Below are 21,468 nucleotides of genomic sequence, written 5' to 3'. Positions count from 1 at the left end.
TGGCCGTGGGTTTGGTCTTTCGTGCTCCCCGCGGTGGTCAAGGGCGTGGCACACAGTAGGTGCTCAGTAAACGGACCCCAGTGTCCTCACCCCTTAGCAGCCCAGGCTGGAGCTCTAGGTCTCAGGGAAACCCAGGCTGGGGGCGCAGTGCGGGGGGAGGAGCCACCGTCCAGGTGTGGCCCTTCACGGCCTGCAGTCCTGGGGCCTCTGTGCCGCCAGGGAGCCTCCGGGGGTCTCAGGAGCAGGTTGGAGAGGGGTATCTCAGAGGTGTTTGCACGTGGTGATGACAGGACACCCTGCCTTCTGTGACATCAGGACGCCGGAGGAAATGTGTGGCGGGCGTGAGAGCGTCTTAGGTCATTTAAAAAAATCCTCACCCAAAGATAAGTTTTCATTGATTTTAGAGAGAGAAGAAAGGGGGGGGGGGGAGAGAGGGAGGAAGAGAGAGAGAGAGGGAGAGAGAAAGAGAGAGGTGAGAAACATCCATGGTCTGCCTCCCGAATGAACCCCAATGAGATACCAAACCCGAAACCTTTTGGTGCACAGGGTGACCCTCCCACCCACTGAGCCACACCAGCCAGGGCACAGCTAGAGCTCTCAGACATTTCTGGTGAGAATACCACAATGGGACAGCCACCGAGGAAAACACTTCCTTATGAAGCTAACTGTGCATTTACCATACGCGTCTGCAATTGCTTACCTCGGTACTCACCTTAGAGAAATGAAAAGTTAGGTTTACACAAAACTCCCTGCAGTCATATTTACAGCAGTTTTTATTTTATTAATAGCCAAGACCTGTAAACAACTCCAATGTCTCTCACCTGGGAAATGTATACATAAACTGTGAACGGCCATGTAGTATAGTAGAATGCTACTCAGGAATAAGCCACGAAGGATGGATACAACATGGGTGGACCTCAAATGCATTATACTCAGTGAAAAAAGCTAGACTCGCTCAAACCGGTTTGGCTCGGTGGATAGAGCGTCGGCTTGCGAACTGAAGGGTCCCGGGTTTGATTCCGGTCAAGGCATGTACCTTGGTTGCAGGCACATCCCCAGTGGGGGGTTGTGCAGGAGGCAGCTGATTGGTGTTTCTCTCTCATTGACATTTCTAGCTCTCTATCTTTCTCCCTTCCTCTCTGTAAAAAATCAATAAAATATATATTTTTAAAAAGAAGCCAGACTCAAAAGACTGCAGATTGCATGTTTCTCTTCATGTGACATTCAGGCAAAAGCAAGAGCATAGGGAGAGAAAACAGGCCAGGGGCTGGGAGGGTCTGGGAGGGGGCTGACGTGACAGGGGAGGGTGTGGAATTTACTTCTAAGGAGCGTGTGAAATGTAGGGGGGTGGTAGAACCATTTTATCTCTTCTTTATGGTGATTACATGATTGACTAAATATGTTTGTCAAAACTTGCAGAACTGTCCATAAAAAGGGTAATTTTCACTATATGTAAATTATATTTAATTTTAAAATTATAACATAGGGAAAAATGTGTGCAAGTGTGATGGGCCAAATCGGTGAGTGATATTCATCAGTGACTAATAGTCATTCATGTATTCATTCAATAAATATTGTGTGACCTTTGGCAAATGGTTTCTCCTCTCTGGGCCTGTTTCCTCATCTGGAAAAAAAAAAAAAAAAAAAAGAAAGAAAGAAGCGCCGAAACCAGTTTGGCTCAGTGAATAGAGCGTCAGCCTGCGGACTGAAAGGTCCCAGGTTCGATTCCGGTCAAGGGCATGTACGTTGGTTGCGGGCACATCCCCGGTAGGGGGTGTGCAAGAGGCAGCTGGTCAATGTTTCTCTCTCATCGACGTTTCTAACTATCTCTCTCCCTTCCTCTCTGTGAAAAATCAATAAAATGTATTAAAAAAAAAAAAACTTAACAAAAGGAAAACAAACAATCCAATTAAAAAATGGACAAAGAGGGGGCGTGCAGGAGGCAGCCGATCAATGGTTCTCTCTCTCCTCACTGAAATAAAAAAATATATATATTTTTAAAAAATAGAAATAAGCATAGTAGCTACCTCTGAGGACTATTGTCAGGATTAATTAACTGACAAGGATGCATAAAATGTGCCTGATACAAAGAAAGAGCTTAGTGCACATTATTAGCCTCCCCATCCCAGTTGGTTTTCAACAAGGTAGATACAAGATATGGAGGCCTTTTCTTAAAACCGTGAAGCTATAAAAGGCGAGTAGGTTTCCAGGCTCCTGCCTGAAGCCCTATTTGAGAGCCACCACGCAGGTTATGGAGACATCTCCTCTTCTACCATCTGCGTGTACTTTCTGCTCTGCGTTAGCGGCGAGGCCAACGTGGGCGTCAAGCTGTTCTCTGTAGGTCAAGCTTTTGCAAACCCAGAGCGGCCTACACATCCTGCCAGTTGGAATCCCCAGCCCAGGCCAAGGGCCATCGCGCCTTTGCTCCTCTGCTGCCCCCTTGAGGCCGCTTTGGTATAGAAGGTGTTAGGTCTGTGTGAGGATGAGTTGCCTGGGCTATTACTAATTTAAAAATTTGCCTCAGGCACTTTTTTTCTTTTTTTTTTTCTTTTCTTTCTTTTTCTTTTTGAGAGAGAGAGAGAGAGAAAGAAAGGGAGAGGGATAGAGAGATGGAAACATCCATGAGGGAAATATCCATGAGAGAAACATCCATCAGCTGCCTCCTGCACGCCCCCTACTGGAGATTGAGCCCAAAACCGGGGTATATGCCCTGACCCCAGTGGATCTGGTGACCTGAAGTGCAACATCTTTTTTTTTTTTTTTTTTTTTTAATATTTTTTTATTGATTTTTTACAGAGAGGAAGGGAGAGAGATAGTTAGAAACATCGATGAGAGAGAAACATCAATCAGCTGCCTCCTGCACACCTTCTACCGGGGATGTGCCCGAAACCAAGGCACATGCCCTTGACAGAAACCGAACCTGGGACCCTTCAGTCTGCAGGCCGGCGCTCTATCCACTGAGCCAAACGGTTTCGGCAAGCGCAACGACTTGACATAATAAAACGGCGGTTGTTTTGAGCCACAAAGCCATGGAGTGTCTGTTGTGTGGGACTAGATAACAACCATAACCACAGACCAACAGAAACTTCTGCTCCATTCACAGAGCAATGCGAGAGGGCTGAAGCCAAGGGCGTGGGGCTGTGGGTCCAAGTAGACACCACAAGAGGCAGAACCTGAGCCAGGCCTGTCTGAAGCCAGCGACAAAGGATGGCACTCTGCCACTGGGGAGCAAAAAAATAAAGTGGCAGGGTCCCTGCCTGGGACTGTGGCTTAGAGAAAGCGGTGGGCGCAGGGAGGGAGGACAGGGATTCAGAGCTCTTGCGCGCACAGCGAATGCTGAAGCAAGCCTCCTGCTGGCTCCTCCCCTGAGGCCGAATGTCCCCAGTGTGTCTGAGGAGGAACCCTAAAACGCCACTGTGAGGTCTGCTTCTGGATCGTGGGCTGGCGAACCTGGGTAGAGGCAACAACAAGCCAAGCCTGGACAGGCAGGGCAAGCTCAGAGAGAGAGAAAGAGAAAGACAAGGGGAAACAAAACCCTGCCCCTCCACGTGAGGCTGGAAACCCAAATTCCAAAAGCCTTATTGAAATCCCATAGGCACAAATCCACCACTCACAGCAAGCGGGCCATGAAGCCACTGCAGATGAGATGAAGTTAGCGAAAGATAAGACTTTATCCCAGCCAAAGCCGGTTTGGCTCAGTGGTAGAGCGTCGATCTGCGAACTGAAAGGTCCCAGGTTCGATTCCGGTCAGGGGCATGTACATTGGTTGCAGGCACATCCCCGGTAGGGGGTGTGCAAGAGGCAGCTGGTTGATGTTTCTCTCTCATTGACGTTTCTAGCTCTCTGTCTATCTCCCTTCCTCTCTGTAAAAAATCAATAAAAATATTTTTAAAAAAGACTTTATGCTATATAATAAAAGGCTAATATGCAAATCGACTGAACGGTGGAACCACATGTTGCTATGACATGCACTGACCACCAGGGGGCAGACGCTCAATGCAGGAGTTGCCCCCTGGTGGCCAGTGCGCTCCCACAGGGGAGTGGCGCTCAGTCAGAAGTCAGGCTCACAGCTGGCGAGCACAGCAGCGGTGGTGGGAGCCTCTTCTGTCTCCTCAGCAGCACTAAGGATGTCTGACTGTGGGCCTAAGCCATCAGTCAGACATCCGCTGAGGACTCCCGGACTGCTAGAGGGCTTAGGCTGGGCTGAGGGGACCCCCCAACCCCCGAGTGCACAAATTTCATGCACCAGGCCTCTAGTCTTTAAAATAAACATCTCTCTCGCTGAAACCAGTTTGGCTCAGTGGTAGAGTGTCAGTCTGCGGACTGGAAGGTCCCGGGTTCGATTCCGGTCAAGAGCATGTATGTTGGTTGCGGGCACATCCCCAGTGGGGGGTGTGCAGGAGGCGGCTGGTCGATGTTTCTCTCTCATCGACGTTTAAGGCTCTCTATCTCTCTCCCTTCCTCTCTGTAAAAAATCAATAAAATATATATATATGTATAAAAAAAATAAGCATCTCTGGAAACCCCAGAGAAAGAATATTACGAAGAAAAAGAACAGAACCAACAGTATGAAAGTCTAGATAGCCAAAAAAATTAAAATGCTAGGGAAAAAAGAAGGGATGGCCAAAAGGACCCAAAAAGAAGCAAGGCATGAGCCCAGAGAGGTGAGCTTCCTGGACACGGTGTCTGCTCCCTGCCGCCCTGAAATGGTAGCAGCTGTGAGGTGGAACTGGAGACCAGGGAGGCGGCTGGGCCACCAACGCGCGGTCTGAGTTGGACCTCACAGGAGGCTTTGATGTCCAGAGGTACTTGCTCTCCGTGGCTGCCTGAGCCAGAGGGCAGAGGCTGCGAGGTCTTAGGCTTCACATAGGATAGAGGGGGACCCTGACCTTATCCAGCCAGCCCTCCTGCCCTAGTTCACTCTGTCTGCCTACTCTGAAGAATCCCAGACTGAGAATTTTGCTTCAAATGGTGCTGGGTTGGTGACCCCCTGAGGGCCCAGGAAAATGCAAATCTTCTCAATCCAAGCCTTGGAAAATTCCAGCAGATAAAATTTCCCCAAATAAGAGCTCAAAGTTAAAATATCACAAAACACACAAATAAACAGGATAGCAAGATAAAATCAGCAGAAATAATAAGTAGCAGAATCAGGCCAGCAAAGGATTCAGATGTCGTGATCCTGATATAAAATGGGAATATATATTTTTAAATATATTTTATTAATTTTTTACAGAGAGGAAGGGAGAGGGATAGAGAGCTAGAAACATCTCATCAGCTGCCACCTGCACACCCCCTACTGGGGATGTGCCCACAACCAAGGTACATGCCCCCGACCGGAATCGAACCCGGGACCCCTCAGTCCACAGGCCAACTCTATATCTACTGAGCCAAACCAGTTTCGGCATATTTGACGGACTGAAGAACTAATGAAGCAATCAACAGGGTGAGAAAGGAACTAAGGACCGTCAAAAACCATCCGGCAGAAGTGAAAAAGGACCGCCCTGGCTGGTGTGGCTCAGTTGCTTGGCATGTTGTCCATAAATCAAATGGTTGCAGATCAGATTCCTGGTCAGGGCGCATACCCAGGCTGAGGGTTCAATCCCTGGTCAGGGTGGGAGGCAACGAGCAATATTTCTCTCCTTTCCTCTCTCCCTAAAGAACAAAACTCAGCTGAGGAAATTTGAAGATCTAATTGGCTTTATAAAATGATTCATAAAATCAGGCAGATCTCATCTAGCAAGTAGCGATTCCCCGAGGAATCATTTAAAATAGAGAGCAGGGTGGGGCACGCAAGTCACTAGCAAAGGAAAAATGAAAGCTCATTGGAGGAAAGTAAGAGTTTAGGGTGAGCCGAAACCGGTTTGGCTCAGTGGATAGAGCGTCGGCCTGCGGACTGAAAGGTCCCAGGTTCGATTCCGGTCAAGGGCATGTACCTGGGTTGCAGGGACATCCTCAGTAGGGGGCGTGGAAGAGGCAGCTGATCGATGACTCTCTCTCATCGATGTTTCTAACTCTGTATCTCTCTCCCTTCCTCTCTGTACAAAATCAATAAAATATATTAATTAAAAAAAAAAGAGTTTAGGGTGAAATAGCTTCTCATTGGCTGAGCTGTGGCATTTCCTTCCTTCCCTTCCCTTCCTTTTCTGTCCTTTCTTTCTTTCCTTTCTTTCTCTGTGGCATTTTCTATTGTCTGGGCTTACTGCAGGCCAAGAGGAAAGCCTTCCTTCTTGCTGTGGGTAGGGAAGCAATGCACCTCCCAGTTGGAGAGGCCAAGTACGTGTCTTCCTGTTTAGGGTAATTGAGAATGAGCAGTAGGGCCTGGAGCTCCCCCTACAGGCCTTCCTGACCGCAGTTTTAGTTGCAGTTATTAATTTTCACTATCGCAAATCAAATAGATGCAAAATATATTCCATTGAAAATTAACAGCTGAAACTGGTTTGGCTCAGTGGATAGAGCTTTGGTCTGCAGACTGAAAGGTCCCAGGTTTGATTCCGGTCAAGGGTATGTGCCTTGGTTGCAGGCACGTCCTCAGTGGGAAGTGTGCAGGAGGCAGCTGATCGATGTTTCTCTCTCATCGATGTTTCTAGCTCTCTCTCCCTTCCTCTCTGTAAAAAATCAATAAAATATATTTTTAAAATTGACAGAACCTTAAGTTATTCTACAATGTAATGAGTGTATATACCTCACTCTGAATTGAAAGATCGACCCGGCTGGCGTAGCTCAGTGGTGGAACATCGACTCTGAACCAGGAGGTCACTGGTTTGATTTCTAGTCAGGACACATGCCGGGTTGTGGGCTTGGTCTCCAGTATGAGACATATAAGAGGCAGCTGATCAATGATTCTCTCTAATCATGATGTTTCTATCTCTCCCTCTCCCTTCCTCTCTGAAATCAATAAAAATATACCTTAAAAAAAAAGAAAATAGAAAATACTTAAAACTAAAAAACCCTTAAAATTGTAATTTAGGGGACACAGTGAAAGTAGTATACAGAAGGAATTTTTAAAATCTTAAATGCTTACACTAGAAAAAAGGCTGAAAATTAATGAGTAAAGCAACCAAATTAAGAAATCAGATAAAGATCCAAAGAGTGAACCACCCAAAATTAGAAACAAAATTTTTTTTTATAAAAATAAAAACATAAATTAATGAATACAAAATATTACAATAAAGATAATAAAGCCAAAAGTCAGTACTCTCAAATGACCAAAAACTTGAGAAATTTCTTTTTATTCTGAAACCAGTGTGGCTCAGTGGATAGAGTGTCGGCCTGCGGACTCAAGGGTCCCAGGTTCGATTCCCGGTCAAGGGTATGTACCTTGGTTGAGGGCTCATCCCCAGTGGGGGGCGTGCAGAAGGCAGCTGATGGATATTTCTAGCTCTCTATCCCTCTCCCTTCCTCTCTGTGGAAAATCAATAAAATATATATTTTTAAAAATTCTTTTTATTTTCAGGTTTTAAAACTTTTAACTTGCATATTAAAATTGTGCTTGCAATACTTAAAATCAGCTTGCCCCAAATGATTTTATAAGTGATCTAGAGGCTCAGTGCATGGCTGCCTCTTCACGCCTAATGCCAGTGGTCTTAATCCAGCATCTAGAAGGGTTCAGGAACCTGGAGAAGCACTGTGTGTAAATTAATCAAGAGTCCAGAGTCGAAACATACTTCTGGAAGGCATTATTGGGAGCCAGAGAAGACTTTGCTAAAGGAACTAAGTTCTCTCTTGTCTCAGGATCCCTTGCTTTTTTTAACACAAATTGTCCTAAGGCAAAGTAGATATACAACAAAGGTCAGGGTTTGGTATACAGAATCCATTGTCAGATTGGGGAATTGCCTACGGCTGTTCAGGTGTTTGGCCAGCAGGAGGCAATAACATGTAGATTGAAATGCCTTTAGGTGTCTGGCAGCCAGCAATCCTTTACCCAAATCTTTTAGGTGTGGGGAAATGCCCTCAGCCATCTCCAGATGATTCAGCCCTGCTGACACGCTGGAATTGGCTTCTGGCTCATGCCCCCTACTGGGATTGAGCTGGAAACCCAGGCATGCGCCCTGACCTAGAATCAAACTGTGACCTCCTGGTTCATAAATTGATGCTCAACCACTGAGCCACACTAGCCAGGGTGTAATCTTTAAATAAATAGGTTGATAGCATTTGTGTTGTTCCATATTTGCTGTCTTTATTGAAAGTCTTTTCGTGTTTCTGGATACAGAGCTGCCTACTGGCTAACGGGCTGTGCACCATTTCCCTGTGCAGAAACAGCATCAAAGAAAACCAGAATATGTCACCCCAAGATATGCCTCTTTGACACAGAATTATTTTAAGGCCACATTCAGAGGTTCTAGGTAGACATATATTTTGGGGACCACTATTCAACCTACTGCAAGATCCATATTTATTAATTTTTCCAGCTAGTGAACCAGTGCCTCTAACTCTGCTAAATTGTCTGTGCTCTCCCCACTGGTTTGCAATGTCACGTGTTCATGGACCAAGTTCCCATTTGTAGCTGGCTTATGTCTTCGCTCGGCATTCCAGCCCATTTTTCTGCCTGGTTTTCTGCCTCTACATGGTTTTATTACTATAATTTTGTGTTGGGAGCCAGCAGAGTTGAGGCAAGCAACTCAGTCTTAAGGAAATAGAATTAAGTTCCTTCTAGCAGAAGTTATGTGGTGCCCTGAGGGCTTCGCCAGAAGATAAGATAACCTGCAGCTTAGCATCTTCCTGCTTAGCATCTTCCTGCCACTTCCCCTTCCTGATCCTCCCCCCTAGATAGCCCAGCCTTGGAATGTTGCACCTTGGAATGTCACACCGCCCCTGGCAGTTAGCCAATCCTGTGTTGCCAGATACCAAAGACCCCCCTGCATAGGCAACCCTGCCCCGCTTTGTTTCTGCTGTATAAATACAGCCATTTCAGAGAATAAAAATCGGAGCTTGATCAGAACTTGTCTTGCTCCCATTCTTTCGCGTTCCTTGTTTGTTCATTCTCTTAGGTGGTTCCTGCGTGCCCCCGTTGTTGCCCCGCAGGTCGGGACAATTTTGTAATATGTCTTATTATTTGGTAGAGCAAGTTCTCTTCTTGGCTCCATATTTTTTCCCCAAAAAAATGCCTTACATTTGTAAGGACCTTGATTTTTCATATAAATCTTAGAATCAGTCTATGAGTCCCCCCCTTTCCCTCCTCCCCCCCTAATCCTTTACATATTAATTTGGAGACAATTGACATTTTTAAGACATTAGGTTAGTCCATCCATGAATTGATGATGTCCCTCCATTTATTCAGGTCTTCTTTTTATGACCTTTACTAGAATATAAAAGTGTCCTTGATAGGGTAATTAGGTAGGGAGGAGCACTCTACAATTCACAATTGGCACATTTTCATATACCCTCTTTCCCTCGAGTCCTATTATCTATACTTACAGAAAAGGAAACTGAGGCTGAGAAAGGGGAAGAATACACCAGGGACCTCCCCAAGGACACAGAGTAGTGACTGAGCTGAGACCAGGTCCCCGGCCCAGCCCCTGGTATGCGTGTATCTTGCATATTGCGTACCATCCCCCCTTGTCCAGCCTAGTAAAGGCCTAGGGCAGTGGTCGGCGAACTCATTTAGTCCACAGAGCCAAATATCAACAGCACAATGATTGAAATTTCTTTTGAGAGCCAAATTTTTTAACTTCAAGTTTTTCTAACGCCACTACTTCAAAATAGACTCCCCCAGGCCGTGGTATTTTGTGGAGATCCTTCTCCCCAGAGAAGTTTGTTTCAGGTTTTATTTCAGATTTCAGGCACAGTGCACTCTGGCCACTAGTTGGTTGGCTGGTTTTGAGTGGGGGTGGGTGGGTGGGGGGAGTGGAGGGATTGGGGGGCGAGGGAGGCAGCTTAAACAACAACAAATTGATTTTTCAGGGTTTTGGAGGCCAGGAAGTTTCACACCAGGTACGGGCATGCTCAGGTTCTGGCGAGGACCTGCTTCCTGGCTTGCAGACTGCGGCATCCTTGCTGTATCCGCACATGGCAATGGCTTCTTTTTATCGTGTGGATATCGTCAAGCATGTAACTCCTCATTGTCATGGTTTATATTTGGCCTCACAGAGGCTCAGAGCCAAATGGGGGGGCTACTCTGGCGTAAACAGAGTTCTGCAATGTGTTTGGGTGAGATCCCGTCTTATTTCCCTTCATCACTTCCTTGTTGTGGGGTTGAACCCTGGTTCAAAAACAAGACCACCGGAGGCTGATTAATTAATTTAAAAAAGCAGGCAAGGATTTATTGACTGGCCAGGACAGCCAGAAGAGCACCACCCGCAGGTGGACTCCAAATGACTGCACTGTTTCAGGGGTAGGCAGTCCATGTTAAAGATTCAAACCACAGGAATTTTCCTTTGTTCTAAAATCCTAAAGACTAAATTCTAAAGACTGGGGACAGCCCACAGGGTGGGTTCCCAGTCACATCCTGCTAGACATTGGAATGTGGCCCTACCTTGCCCAAAATACAAAAGCATAACTAATGGTTATCTATAGTTTCTACCCCTGAAGCTACTGAGTCAGTGGGAGTCCATCTCCTGCAACTACCCTATTGTTTAAGCAAGTAATAGAAGGTCGAAGTCAGATAGCAAGGTTAAAATTCAAACAGCAGTTTTTACCAAAGTATGGTTGCCACTATATTTCATTCCTCACCTTTTTCTTATAGCCTAAGACATGTTCTTGGAAGGAGAAAGGATACAGTTAACCCCATAAATGAATCCAAACCCACACATATAAATTTATCTCGCCCTTTAAGAAATAACACTATCTACCTCATATTCCAAAATGGATATCCTGACTTGGGCCCTTCCTGCTTCCTCTTCCCACCCCTATAGCCCCAGTGACTCACACAAGTACTCTCCAGATCCCATCCATCCTGAGTGTCTCCTGATTCTGCTCCTTTATGACCTTTACTAGAATAGGAAAGTGTCCTTGATAGGGTAATTAGGTAGGGAGGAGCACTCTACAATACAGTGCCCTCAGTGGCCCTTTCCAGGCACTGCCTTGAGGGCTGGCATGGAAGAGTGAAAGCCCTCTACCTATCCCCACCGCCTCGCTGGCTTCCCCCCGCCCAGCTGACTCCTTAGAGCAGTGTTTTTCAACCTTTTTTGGGCAAAGGCACACTTGTTTCATGAAAAAAATCACGAGGCACACCACCATTAGAAAATGTTAAAAAATTTAACTCTGTGCCTATATTGACTATATATAAAGTAATTCTCTTGAATAGGAATCAAATAAACACAAAGAAAGTATTTTATAATTACTTTATTATGAAATATTAAGTAAACAAAATAGTGAAAAATTATAAAATTCTTGTCTTGTCTGCACCTACGGCACACCAGGCAACATCTCGCGGCACACTAGTGTGAACAGCGGTTGAAAAACGCTGCCTTAGAGTCATTCTTAGGCAGGGCAGGCTCAGGGCACATTTGTGTGTGTGTGTGTGTTTTAATTTTTTTATTATAGCAAAGGTGGAGATTTGTTGAAGAACAAGTACAGACTCCCACGTGGGGAGAGGGAAAGAGCCCCACAGAATGGACTCCCACGTGGGGCCGGGGAAAGGGTCCCCCACATTTGTTCAATGAATGAATAAATCTCTTTTTGGCAGGTGGGAAACTGAGATGCAAGGCAATATCCCAGTGAGCTATACTGCAGTGCAGGTCTATGGATGCTGTCCTTTCTCTTGACTGCCAAGTTTGTCCAGGATCTTCAGTAGCATTGTTTGTTAAATCTTTTTTTAAAAAATATATATATTTTCATTTATTTCAGAGACGAAGGGAGAGGGAGAGAGAGATTGAAACACCAGAGAATCACTGATCTTCTGCCTCCTGTACGTCCCCCTTCTAGGGATCAAGGGCATGTGCCCTTGACGGGCGGGAATCGAACCAGGGACCCTTCAGTCCGCAGGCTGATGTTCTATCCACTGAGGCAAACCGGCCAGGGCCCACATTAGGACATACTGAAGGCAAGTGGGTGCAGTGGGAGGGGCTCTCGGTTGGAAGTCAGAAAACCGGCGGTGCAATCTTTTCTCTCCCACTTAGAGCAGCGCAACGCTTTCCAACTGCGTGCCTGCAAAATGGCAACAAACCTGATCCACTGAGCGGGATGGAAATGGGTTCCGTGCGTGAAACTGTTTTGGGCAGAAGCCCACAGCTGAGTTATTCAACCCCAGAGGTGATTGCATTCAATGTGAAAAGAAGCGACGCAGCCAGCTATCTTCCTTCAGCGGAACGGCGCGTCAGAGTGTGGCTGCCGCCCGGCGCGGTAAATTTATGGCAGGAAGCCCTCCGCCACATTTCCGCGGCGTTTCACTAAGTTTGAACCCAGGCGCTCGCCGTAGCGGCTCCAACGCCCCCTTCCAAACTCCCGTCCCGCTGGGAACAGACGTTGGGCGAGGATGCGCATGCGTGGAAAGGGGAATCGGTGCTTGCCCCCTGACCCGACGTCCGCCGCGGGTGCGCGCTCGTACGCCGGAAGAGGCGGAGCCAGACGGGGCTTTATATATCGCACGCCGAGCGCCGGCCGATCTCTACCGGCAGCGTTGGCGACAGCATGGTACGTACTGTCTTAGCGCCTTCCTCCCCGGCCATGGCGGCCTGGCTGAGTCCGCGGAGCATCGGCGCCATCGCGGCTCCCCCAGCGCCGAGGACCGGCTCTGAGAGCCCGGGACGCTCAGCGGGAGCCGCAGCCAGGCCTATTTTCGGGAAACACCGAGGCCTGTGGTTGGCCTTGGGTCTATTGATTGGCTGCGGAGAAGGCCTGAGCTGGGCTAGGGTGCCCGGGTCCGACAATTTTCAAGCCACGGGCTGTTTCTGAGTCTCGGCCTTACCAATTTGGTGCTAGTCGAGATTGGAGTCCGTAAGCATTTCAGCCAGGCCGACCTAGACGTGGTCGGGGAGCCAGGCAACATTATTCTTGCCAGTTGGGAGGTTTAGGAACCAAAGCCGTCGGCAGGAGGGGAGACGGTAGAGGGTGTTGAGTCCACATTCTGAAATTTCCGGGACGCTTGGGACAACTTCGGCCTCGAGTTCCCAGAAACCACAAGTGATGAACTTACTGACGGGCGGACAGAGACTCTGTGCTGAATGTCATGTTCTGATTTGGCTCTGTGCGTTCTCGTGGCCTGTGTGTCACCGCGGGCAGAGGAGCCTCTAGTGCCATTACCTGCTGCCCATCCGCGTGTCCCAGAAGTCTCTCGGTGCTCAGGAACTTTACGACTATAAAGCCACCTGTTAATCTGATTTAGAGGAAAGGGGGGTAGTTCATTTTCCTAGATTGTAAAGAGGATTTGAGATGCTACAAAAGGCAAACCCAATTTAGCTGGGTCTGGATTCAGCACTGCTGAGACCCCTCAAGGGACCATTTGGACATCTGGGAACCCAGAAGTGAATTCCAAGTTTTGGTACTAAATGTCCGTCTTTTCCTTAGTCTCACAGGAAGTTCTCCGCTCCCAGGCATGGGTCCCTGGGCTTCCTGCCTCGGAAGCGCAGCAGCCGGCACCGCGGGAAGGTGAAGAGCTTCCCCAAGGATGACTCCTCCAAGCCAGTCCACCTCACAGCCTTCCTGGGCTACAAGGCCGGCATGACCCACATCGTGCGCGAGGTGGACAGGCCAGGATCCAGTACGTACACGCTGTGTGGTCCTCCCAGCTGGTGGGGGGTTAGGGATTGAGGGTGGGGACTGGATTAGTTGGGGCCCAGCTGTAGGAGGGCAGACTTCGGAAACCAACAGAACATCTCAAACGATCTTGATGGTTTTTTAAGATTAACATTCCCAGGTGGCTGGCACTACCATTTGTAGGTTGGAGGGATGTATTGACATCAAGGAGCATGGTGTGGCTAAATTTGTCAAGAGCCACAGCGTAGAGAAGTATGCCGACCTAAAAGGCATGAAGACTGCCCTGGGTTGTAAGGTTTTTTTTTTTTTTTTTACAGAGAGGAAGGGAGAGGGATAGAGTTAGAAACATGGATGAGAGAAACATCAATCATCTGCCTCAGGCACACTCCCTGCTGGGTATGTGCCTGTAACCAAGGTACATGGCCCTTGGTCAGAATTGAACCCGGCACCCTTGAGTCCGCAGGCCGATGCTCTGTCCACTGAGCCAAACCGGTTATGGCTGGGTTGTGAGTTTTGAAGTAGAAAACTTGCCAAGTGGAACACTGCCCTGATTACTTAACCATGGTAGCTGATGTCTACCTGACCGTAGAGATATCTTGACACCCTTTTATACTTGGAGTGCTTGTATTATTCAAGTAGTAAGAAATGTGTTGTCTACAGAGCTTTCTATGACAGAAAAGAATGAAAACAGGCTGTTAATATTAATAGCCTTATTAGGGTTATTCATATATATATATTTGGTTCCAGAGAGGAAGGGAAAGGGAGAGATACAAAAATTAATGCTGCCTGCTGCATGCCCCCTACTGGAGATGGATCCTGCAACTGGGGCATGTGTCTTCACTGGGAATCTCTTGCTTCATAGGCTAATGCTCAACCCTGAGCACACAGGCGGGGCAGGTCCTATATCTTTTTAAGCTAAAAGTGGTCAGTGTATGCTGACGTGGGCCCTGCTTCTGTAACCTGTGTTATAAGCAAGTTGCCCTCCCAGCCTACATGAGCACTTCACAGTTTGTATAAAACACTAACCCTTGGGCATTCTCGGTAGACCACTGGAGTCTGACTGCCTGCTTTCTCCGCAGAGGTGAACAAGAAGGAAGTTGTGGAGGCCGTGACCATCGTGGAGACGCCACCCATGGTGGTGGTGGGCATCGTGGGCTACGTGGAGACCCCCCGGGGCCTCCGCACCTTCAAGACCATCTTTGCCGAGCACATCAGCGATGAGTGCAAAAGGCGCTTTTATAAGAACTGGTAAGGGAGGGGTCCTAGGTGAGGGCTGGGGAGGTGCACGTGTGCAGGGCTGCTCAGTGTAATGGGAGGTGCGCTAGTGGTGGGGGGGTCAGTTGCCTCTGGAACAGAACAATTCCTGGAGGCAGCCCTTAGAGCAGTTGGTGGTTTCCTGAGCTGGGAGCAGCTTAGTGGGTGTTGGCTTAGGACTCAGTTTTCAGTGTTTTCTTGGTTTCTGGGAAGTATTGAGAGTCCCATGAGAAATCAAGAGATAGCAGTCCTGCCTGGGTGTGTGGTCTGGGTAATGGCTAGACCGGAGCAAGAATTAGCGTGTGCTTGGATGTCGGTGACTTGTATTAATCTGTGGACCTCTGCCCAGCTCCGCTCGGCTCTGCCCGATGAGCTCTATCCAGGCTCCGCTTGCCGGTGGAAAAGGCTCCTTAGAAGCCGGCAATGAGCTCCATCCCCACGTGGTGCCCGTGTGCCTTCCTCTCACCCCTCAGAGGGTGATGAAGGCCTGCACCCGGCCCCTCCCCAACTCTGCTCTGCTCCTGAAGGCATAAGTCCAAGAAGAAGGCCTTCACCAAGTACTCCAAGAAGTGGCAAGACGACGATGGCAAGAAGCAGCTGGAGAAGGACTTCAGCAGCATGAAGAAGTACTGCCAGGTCATCCGCGTCATCGCCCACACCCAGGTGAGCACTTGCCAGGGTGCCCCCGAGGCAGCTCTGCCTGCAGCTCCCTTTCTGGCGGGGGCTTATGGTCACGTGGGGCTTCGATTATCAGATGCTGCCTATTTGGGAGGTTCAGTCACCTCGAGTCCATCCTCTTAAGTGATTTGGTGTCAAGCCTTGGGGACTTAGGGGGCTGGTTAGACTGGTTCAGGTTCATCAAAACTTAGGAGATCCAGTCAGTGAGCAGCCTGGGGGGGGTGTTTGAAATTAACACAGCAATGGGCCAGCTGGTTCTTAGGACCAGGTCATGGCCCATTGGACAGTGGCCTGAGTAAGAAAGACATCCAGTGCCTCTGCTTGTCGGTTGGTCTTTCTGTCCCTTGTCAGCAGAGGGCACTGTGTCCCTTTTGGTTATTAGGAAAATGATGCTTGTTGTAATGAAAACTGGTTGAAGGAATTGGTGGTGACTCATGATTAAGTGTCAGTGCCTGACTCCTGAAAGGAGTGAAGAGTCAGTGGTGAAGCATCGCACACCTGGCAGGAGGCGGCCTGGCCTGGGTAGGGAGTGCCTCCTCAGCGCTCTGGGCCACTCCCTGGTGTAAGCCCCTCTCCTGAGTGCTGAGTGGCCTTGTGTAGTTAGTGACCACATCAGTCCACTGAGGGCGGCTACAAGCTTTAGGCCTGCATTTATTTGTTTTCTAAGCTTGCACCTTATACAGTTGGCTGCAGTGTTTCCCTGCTCTCCAAAGTGTAGGTGAATTGTTGGTAGCTAATAGAGCGAGGTAGGTGGGCAGTACCTGAAAGGCACTGGCCAAAGGACAGTCAGTGGTCAGCAACATTCGGGTTGTTGGTGCCAGGATCTGGGCAAGTGGGCATATCTTGGTGTGAGCCCTGTGTGTCACGGCTTGGCTCCTCAGAACTGAAAGGGGAATTGTGCCCAGTGGGCAGTCAGGTCACCATGTTCTTCCTGCTGGAGAAGAGCTTGAAGCGCAGGGGGCTGACCTGCATCCATTTCCTTCCAGATGCGCCTGCTTCCTCTGCGCCAGAAGAAGGCCCACCTCATGGAGATCCAGGTGAACGGAGGCACGGTGGCCGAGAAGCTGGACTGGGCCCGGGAGAGGCTGGAGCAGCAGGTCCCTGTGAACCAGGTGTTTGGACAGGATGAGATGATTGATGTCATCGGAGTGACCAAGGGCAAAGGCTACAAAGGTGAGCTTGGCAGCGGCCCAGGTTGCTGGGCTTAAACTCTGGAGGAGGGTCTCCAAGATGCTGTTCAGTGATGAGGCTCTGGAATGAGCGCTGGGCACAGCGCCCGAGTCACTGTGCGGAAACATTCCTTGCTGCCTTCCTTCTGAGAACAGCCCTGTGGTTGCCGACTGGCTCTTCCCAGCAGGCAAGGGCCAATGTCAAGAGTGCCGGACACCCAGTAACAGCCTGTGTCCATTCCAGGGGTCACCAGCCGCTGGCACACCAAGAAGCTGCCACGCAAGACCCACAGAGGGCTGCGGAAGGTGGCCTGTATCGGGGCGTGGCATCCTGCCCGGGTGGCCTTCTCTGTGGCCCGGGCTGGGCAGAAAGGCTACCATCACCGCACTGAGATCAACAAGAAGGTGAGGTGTTAGGTGGGGGTCATTCAGGGGTTCGACCCTGGGAAGGGAAGGTGACCCCATTATAGGAAGGAGAGTTATTGTCTTGTCACCACCATTAGTGGGGGAGCCTCTGGGTGTCACTTGGAATTGGCTGTCCTTGTTGGCTTGTGTGATGCCATCCTTGGAGGTGGTTCTGGTGCCGCTGATCCCTAGTGTGACCGGAGGGAGCCTGTCCTTCCAGGAAGTGTTGCAGAGGCCCCCGTCCACTCTGTTGGACGGCAGTGTCTTCAGTGTAGAGCCAGCCAGTTCTTGTAACTTCTGAGTCTGGGGCACCCCATCAGGACTGAGTTCAGAACTGCTTTCCCAGAGTCCTTTGCAGGCTAGGCCACCGCTCAGTGGGCATTACTGTCCCTAACGGCCATCCTGCCTGTGTCCTCTTTCCCAAGTCTTACTTAACGCTCTCTCCCTTGTGCAGATCTACAAGATTGGCCAGGGCTACCTCATCAAGGATGGCAAGCTAATCAAGAACAACGCCTCCACCGACTACGACCTGTCTGACAAGAGCATCAACCCTCTGGTGAGGAACAAGCTGGGAGCCAGCTGTCTTCTCTGGCCTCTGAGGCCCTGGGTCTGGCAGATGTCACCCCCCTTTGTGGATTTGCCCCAGGCCCAGCCAGAAGGGCTGGGTCCCTGATGCTGTTCGGGCCTGCCTGACTCATGAGGCCAAGTTTGCAGTCAATTGCTGGTCTCTGCATAGCAGCCAGCTCTGTTCTCTGGAAATGGCCTCTCATCAGTCCACTGGTTGGGGTGGGAGAGAAACGGGCTCCGGCCCAGCTGTTGGTGAGGCTCTGGAATGAGCGCTGGCACTGTCCCAGGCAGGCTGCAGGACGTTCCTGTTGCCTTTCTCCTGAGAGCATCCCTTGGGGGGGGGGGGGGGGGCCTGGGGACACCCTGAACCTGAAGGCTGAAGGGTTCTATGTGGTAGGTGCTGACCTGATGGCCCCGCTTTTTCCCAGGGTGGCTTTGTCCACTACGGTGAAGTGACCAATGACTTCGTCATGCTGAAAGGCTGTGTGGTGGGAACCAAGAAGCGAGTGCTCACCCTCCGCAAGGTGAGGCTTGGGCCCGGGTGGCACCTGCACCGGGAACCTGTAGGGAGCAGAGTTTATTAACGGGAACAATCCACAGACGGGCCGAGCTATCCGGGAGGGGAGTTCAAAGGAAGGGGGGTTTGCTGCTCCTTCCACATGGTCTTTGAAGTCCTGGCGGAGGAAATTCCAGTCTGGCCCAGCTGTTTGCTTCTGCTTGCATGTGCTGGGCCAGCTCCTTGGATACAACCAGCCAGACAAGACCGCCCCTCCGCCTCCAGGGAGGTCTGGGAAGGAAGAAGGTGAGAAAGCCCTGTTCTTCGGACCTAACCGTTTCTCCTCTTGGCCACAGTCCCTGTTGGTGCAGACCAAACGGCGGGCCCTGGAGAAGATTGACCTTAAGTTTATCGACACCACCTCCAAGTTCGGCCACGGCCGCTTCCAGACCGTGGAGGAGAAGAAGGCGTTCATGGTGAGCACCGACCTGGCAGCCATCCGCTGCCCACCGGGGGCCGGGAGGCTTGCCCGGAAATCTCTGGTCCCTTCCTCCACCTCTAACCTCTCCTTTTCCAACAGGGACCACTCAAGAAAGACCGCATCGCAAAGGAAGAAGGAGCCTAATGTCAGGAGCAGATTGTGCCGCTGGTGGGCTCTCAATAAAAGTTATTTTCCAGTGATCCTGCCTTTGGTTTGACTTTTCCCGTTCTTGGCTGTTTCCACGTGGCCCGTGTGCTCCCATCGGTGTGCTGCCCTTGGCCTCTTGGTCCCATTTGCTCTCCTTTGCCCTACCCCGTGCCTGGAGTCTGGGTCTGCCCCTGAACTTCAAAGCCAGCCTGGGGGGGTAAGCAGTGTGTACAGTGTTAGGGGTGAGGCGGCTGGGGCTCGGCTGCAGAAATGTTTGCACAGCTTGGGTGGCAGCTGTGGAGATGGGAAGGAGGTGATGGGCATGGCGTGGCAGGGCAGACTGAGTCTGTTGTGTACAAATGAGCGATGTAGTTCCTAATCCGTGCAGGAGCGGGATCCAGTTCAGGCTTGTTTCGGTGGGTGGCCTGCAGCCAAGTTCTGGCGGTGGGAGAGGGGTGTCATGCAGGAGGCCTGCCCCGCACCTGGAGCTGAGGAAATGCCAGGGCTGACGCCAAGGAAGGCCCTGCCCTGTGGGTTTCACTTGGCCAGCCTCACAGAAGGGAGGCCACGTGGAGTTTAACCTTGTCCAGGCTCCCTGGACCCTTTTGGGCCCTGCCCTGCCCTGTGCTGTGTTAACCATGTTGAGCACCTACTGTTGACCAAGCTTGGCACCAGAGTGCTGGTGAGTTTTGGCTTTAAGCTCAAAACTGCTAGGGAAGGGCTTTGCCTCGGTGAACCCCAGCTGGCATGTCAAGGCTGCTCCCACAGATGCCACAGTTGGAGTGACTGCTCTGTCCAGCGTTCTGGGGGCTGGCAGGACTTCAATTACCTGGGCTCTGGTTCCCTCTGCCTTTCATCTGAAAAGAGGTAGGGAGGTGTGGGTTGAGCATGGCACCACCATGAAGGAAGGCCTTAAAATGTAGGTCAGTCCAGAGAAGACAGGCAGAGGCAGGGTAAGGCTTGGTGTGTGCAGGAGTCTAGCCTGGGGCCCCCATGTGTTTGAAGCCCCTCCTGAACTGGAGCAGTCCTAAATGGTCTCTTCGCTAATGCAGATGATCGTCTCCTAATAACCCTGCCCTTCTGTCACGATCCAGGGTTGAGTGGCTGGAGCTGCATTTCAGGATGGAGCCACCAGGGGGTGGGAGTGGGTGGCACCTGGCTGGGCCAGCCCTGCAGGATAGCCTTCCTGCCTTTATTTTTTTATTTGTGGGGTGGGTGGGGCAGAATTCCTTCCCCTCAGTGTGTCCTCTGAAGCTCCACTCCGAGTCCAGCAAGGCAGAGCCAGGCCTAAGGCCTATGTCCCGTCAGGTCTAAGGGAGGGGGCTGAGCTGATCCCACCTAATCCACTTGCTCATCTTGCTGAGCCTCCCTCCCCAGTTAGGCCAGCCCTGGAGCTTTGCTGGTCTGACATCTTGGTTAGGTCTTAACCCCTGACCAGGGTTCTGTCCAGTTGCAGATAGTGTATAGTAGGATGGTTTTGGGGATATAGGATCCAGAGAGGCCCCCCCCCCCCACCTCCCGGGTAGTCTGCTTCCAGGCTGAGAACACGCACAGGCATCCAGCACCACAGATACACCTCCACGTAAGAACTGTTCCTTCTCGTCTCCCCACACATGGAACCTGCATAGGGCCATTTTCAGGGTCAGGCTTGCCTGACCTGGGAGCTGAGCCCTTGGCTGCTGACCATCCCCATATCCCCATCGTTTCCGCCTGCCCCCCGCCAGTGCATGACCATGGGCACATCCCAGCACAGATCCAAGCCTCAGTCACACCTGTTGGTGACCTGCCATCTTGGTTGAATGGGGAGAATAACCCAAGCTGTGGAAATAGCAGGTGCAAAGACCCTCAAGACTCTTGGAGGAAGGTCTGAGGAAGCTCAGTGAAGGCAGCACTGGGTCCCTCTTGCCACCATATAGTAGGTGCCTGGCATATAGTAGGTGCCCAATAAATGTTATTCCCTGCACCTCGGACTCACCTTGCTTGTTCATGGGCCTGGGCATCCCAGACCAGGGCCTGCCATCGTGGGAGCTGCCTCCGTCTCTTGCATCCTGTGGCTGTGCAAGTCACCGAGGGTGCATCTCTGAGTGCCTGTTGGCAGGTGCTTCCTGTCACCAGAACCCCAGACAGGCCTCGCTGGAATCCTGCGGTGACAGAACAAAGAGTCTCATTCCATTCCTCCTGGAAAAAAAAAAATTAAAAAAATAACCTGGGAATTTCTGAGCAAGTGGGAACAAGGAGGTGGCGGGAGCCATCGCCTTAAAAGGCACGACAGCCAGTGACTGGCTGAGCTCACCTGGGGATGGCCTTGGGGGGTGGGGGTGGGCAGCTGGATGCCACCTTGTGGGCTAAACCCCAAAGTGCCTTCCCTTGGATCCTCGCTGACAACCTTGACAGTGGGGGCTGCCTGCTGGGCCCTGTTCTATTCCCCCTCCCCACACCCCTTGGTGCCTAGCACCCTCCCGTCGGCTCTCAGCACGCAGCTACATGTCTGGATCTCCCATGGGTCCCCTGCCGCCATGGGCTGTGTCGCTGCTCAGCCTGGCCAGGCCCAGACCCCTGGCCTGCTCCCAGGAGCCCAAATAACTCTCCCCGCCCTGCCAGCAGCAGGCTCAGAAGCAGGGCTGGAGGCAGACAGGCGA

At 50.5% G+C, this 21,468-nt stretch overlaps 1 protein-coding gene across 3 annotated transcripts in view; it reads left to right on the top strand.

The window, feature by feature from the left end:
• The window catches only part of RPL3 (ribosomal protein L3), a gene marked incomplete at its 5' end in the record, with an annotated part of 98,990 nt that extends 80,108 nt beyond the window's left edge, over positions 1 to 18,882 (top strand). Inside the window, 10 exons of one of the 3 annotated variants that reach the window (XM_084880029.1) lie at positions 12,419 to 12,574; positions 13,444 to 13,636; positions 14,712 to 14,880; positions 15,414 to 15,549; positions 16,551 to 16,737; positions 16,978 to 17,138; positions 17,593 to 17,694; positions 18,134 to 18,229; positions 18,558 to 18,677; positions 18,782 to 18,882. In XM_084880029.1, coding sequence (XP_084736155.1) covers positions 12,419 to 12,574; positions 13,444 to 13,636; positions 14,712 to 14,880; positions 15,414 to 15,549; positions 16,551 to 16,737; positions 16,978 to 17,138; positions 17,593 to 17,694; positions 18,134 to 18,229; positions 18,558 to 18,677; positions 18,782 to 18,826 — 1,365 coding nt within the window. In that variant the 3' untranslated portion in view covers positions 18,827 to 18,882. Of the gene's footprint in view, positions 1 to 12,418; positions 12,575 to 13,443; positions 13,637 to 14,711; positions 14,881 to 15,413; positions 15,550 to 16,550; positions 16,738 to 16,977; positions 17,139 to 17,592; positions 17,695 to 18,133; positions 18,230 to 18,557; positions 18,678 to 18,781 lie in introns of those variants that run through there. The other 2 variants (XM_084880027.1, XM_084880028.1) reach the window with 2 other exon arrangements.
• Between the last annotated feature and the right edge of the window lie 2,586 nt (positions 18,883 to 21,468).

This window comes from Pipistrellus hanaki (genome assembly GCF_964339955.1).
Source record: "Pipistrellus hanaki genome assembly, chromosome: 3".
NCBI lineage: Eukaryota > Metazoa > Chordata > Mammalia > Chiroptera > Vespertilionidae > Pipistrellus > Pipistrellus hanaki.
The sequence above is the reverse complement of the archived record's forward strand: the minus strand, read 5'-3'. Positions and strand labels throughout refer to the sequence as shown.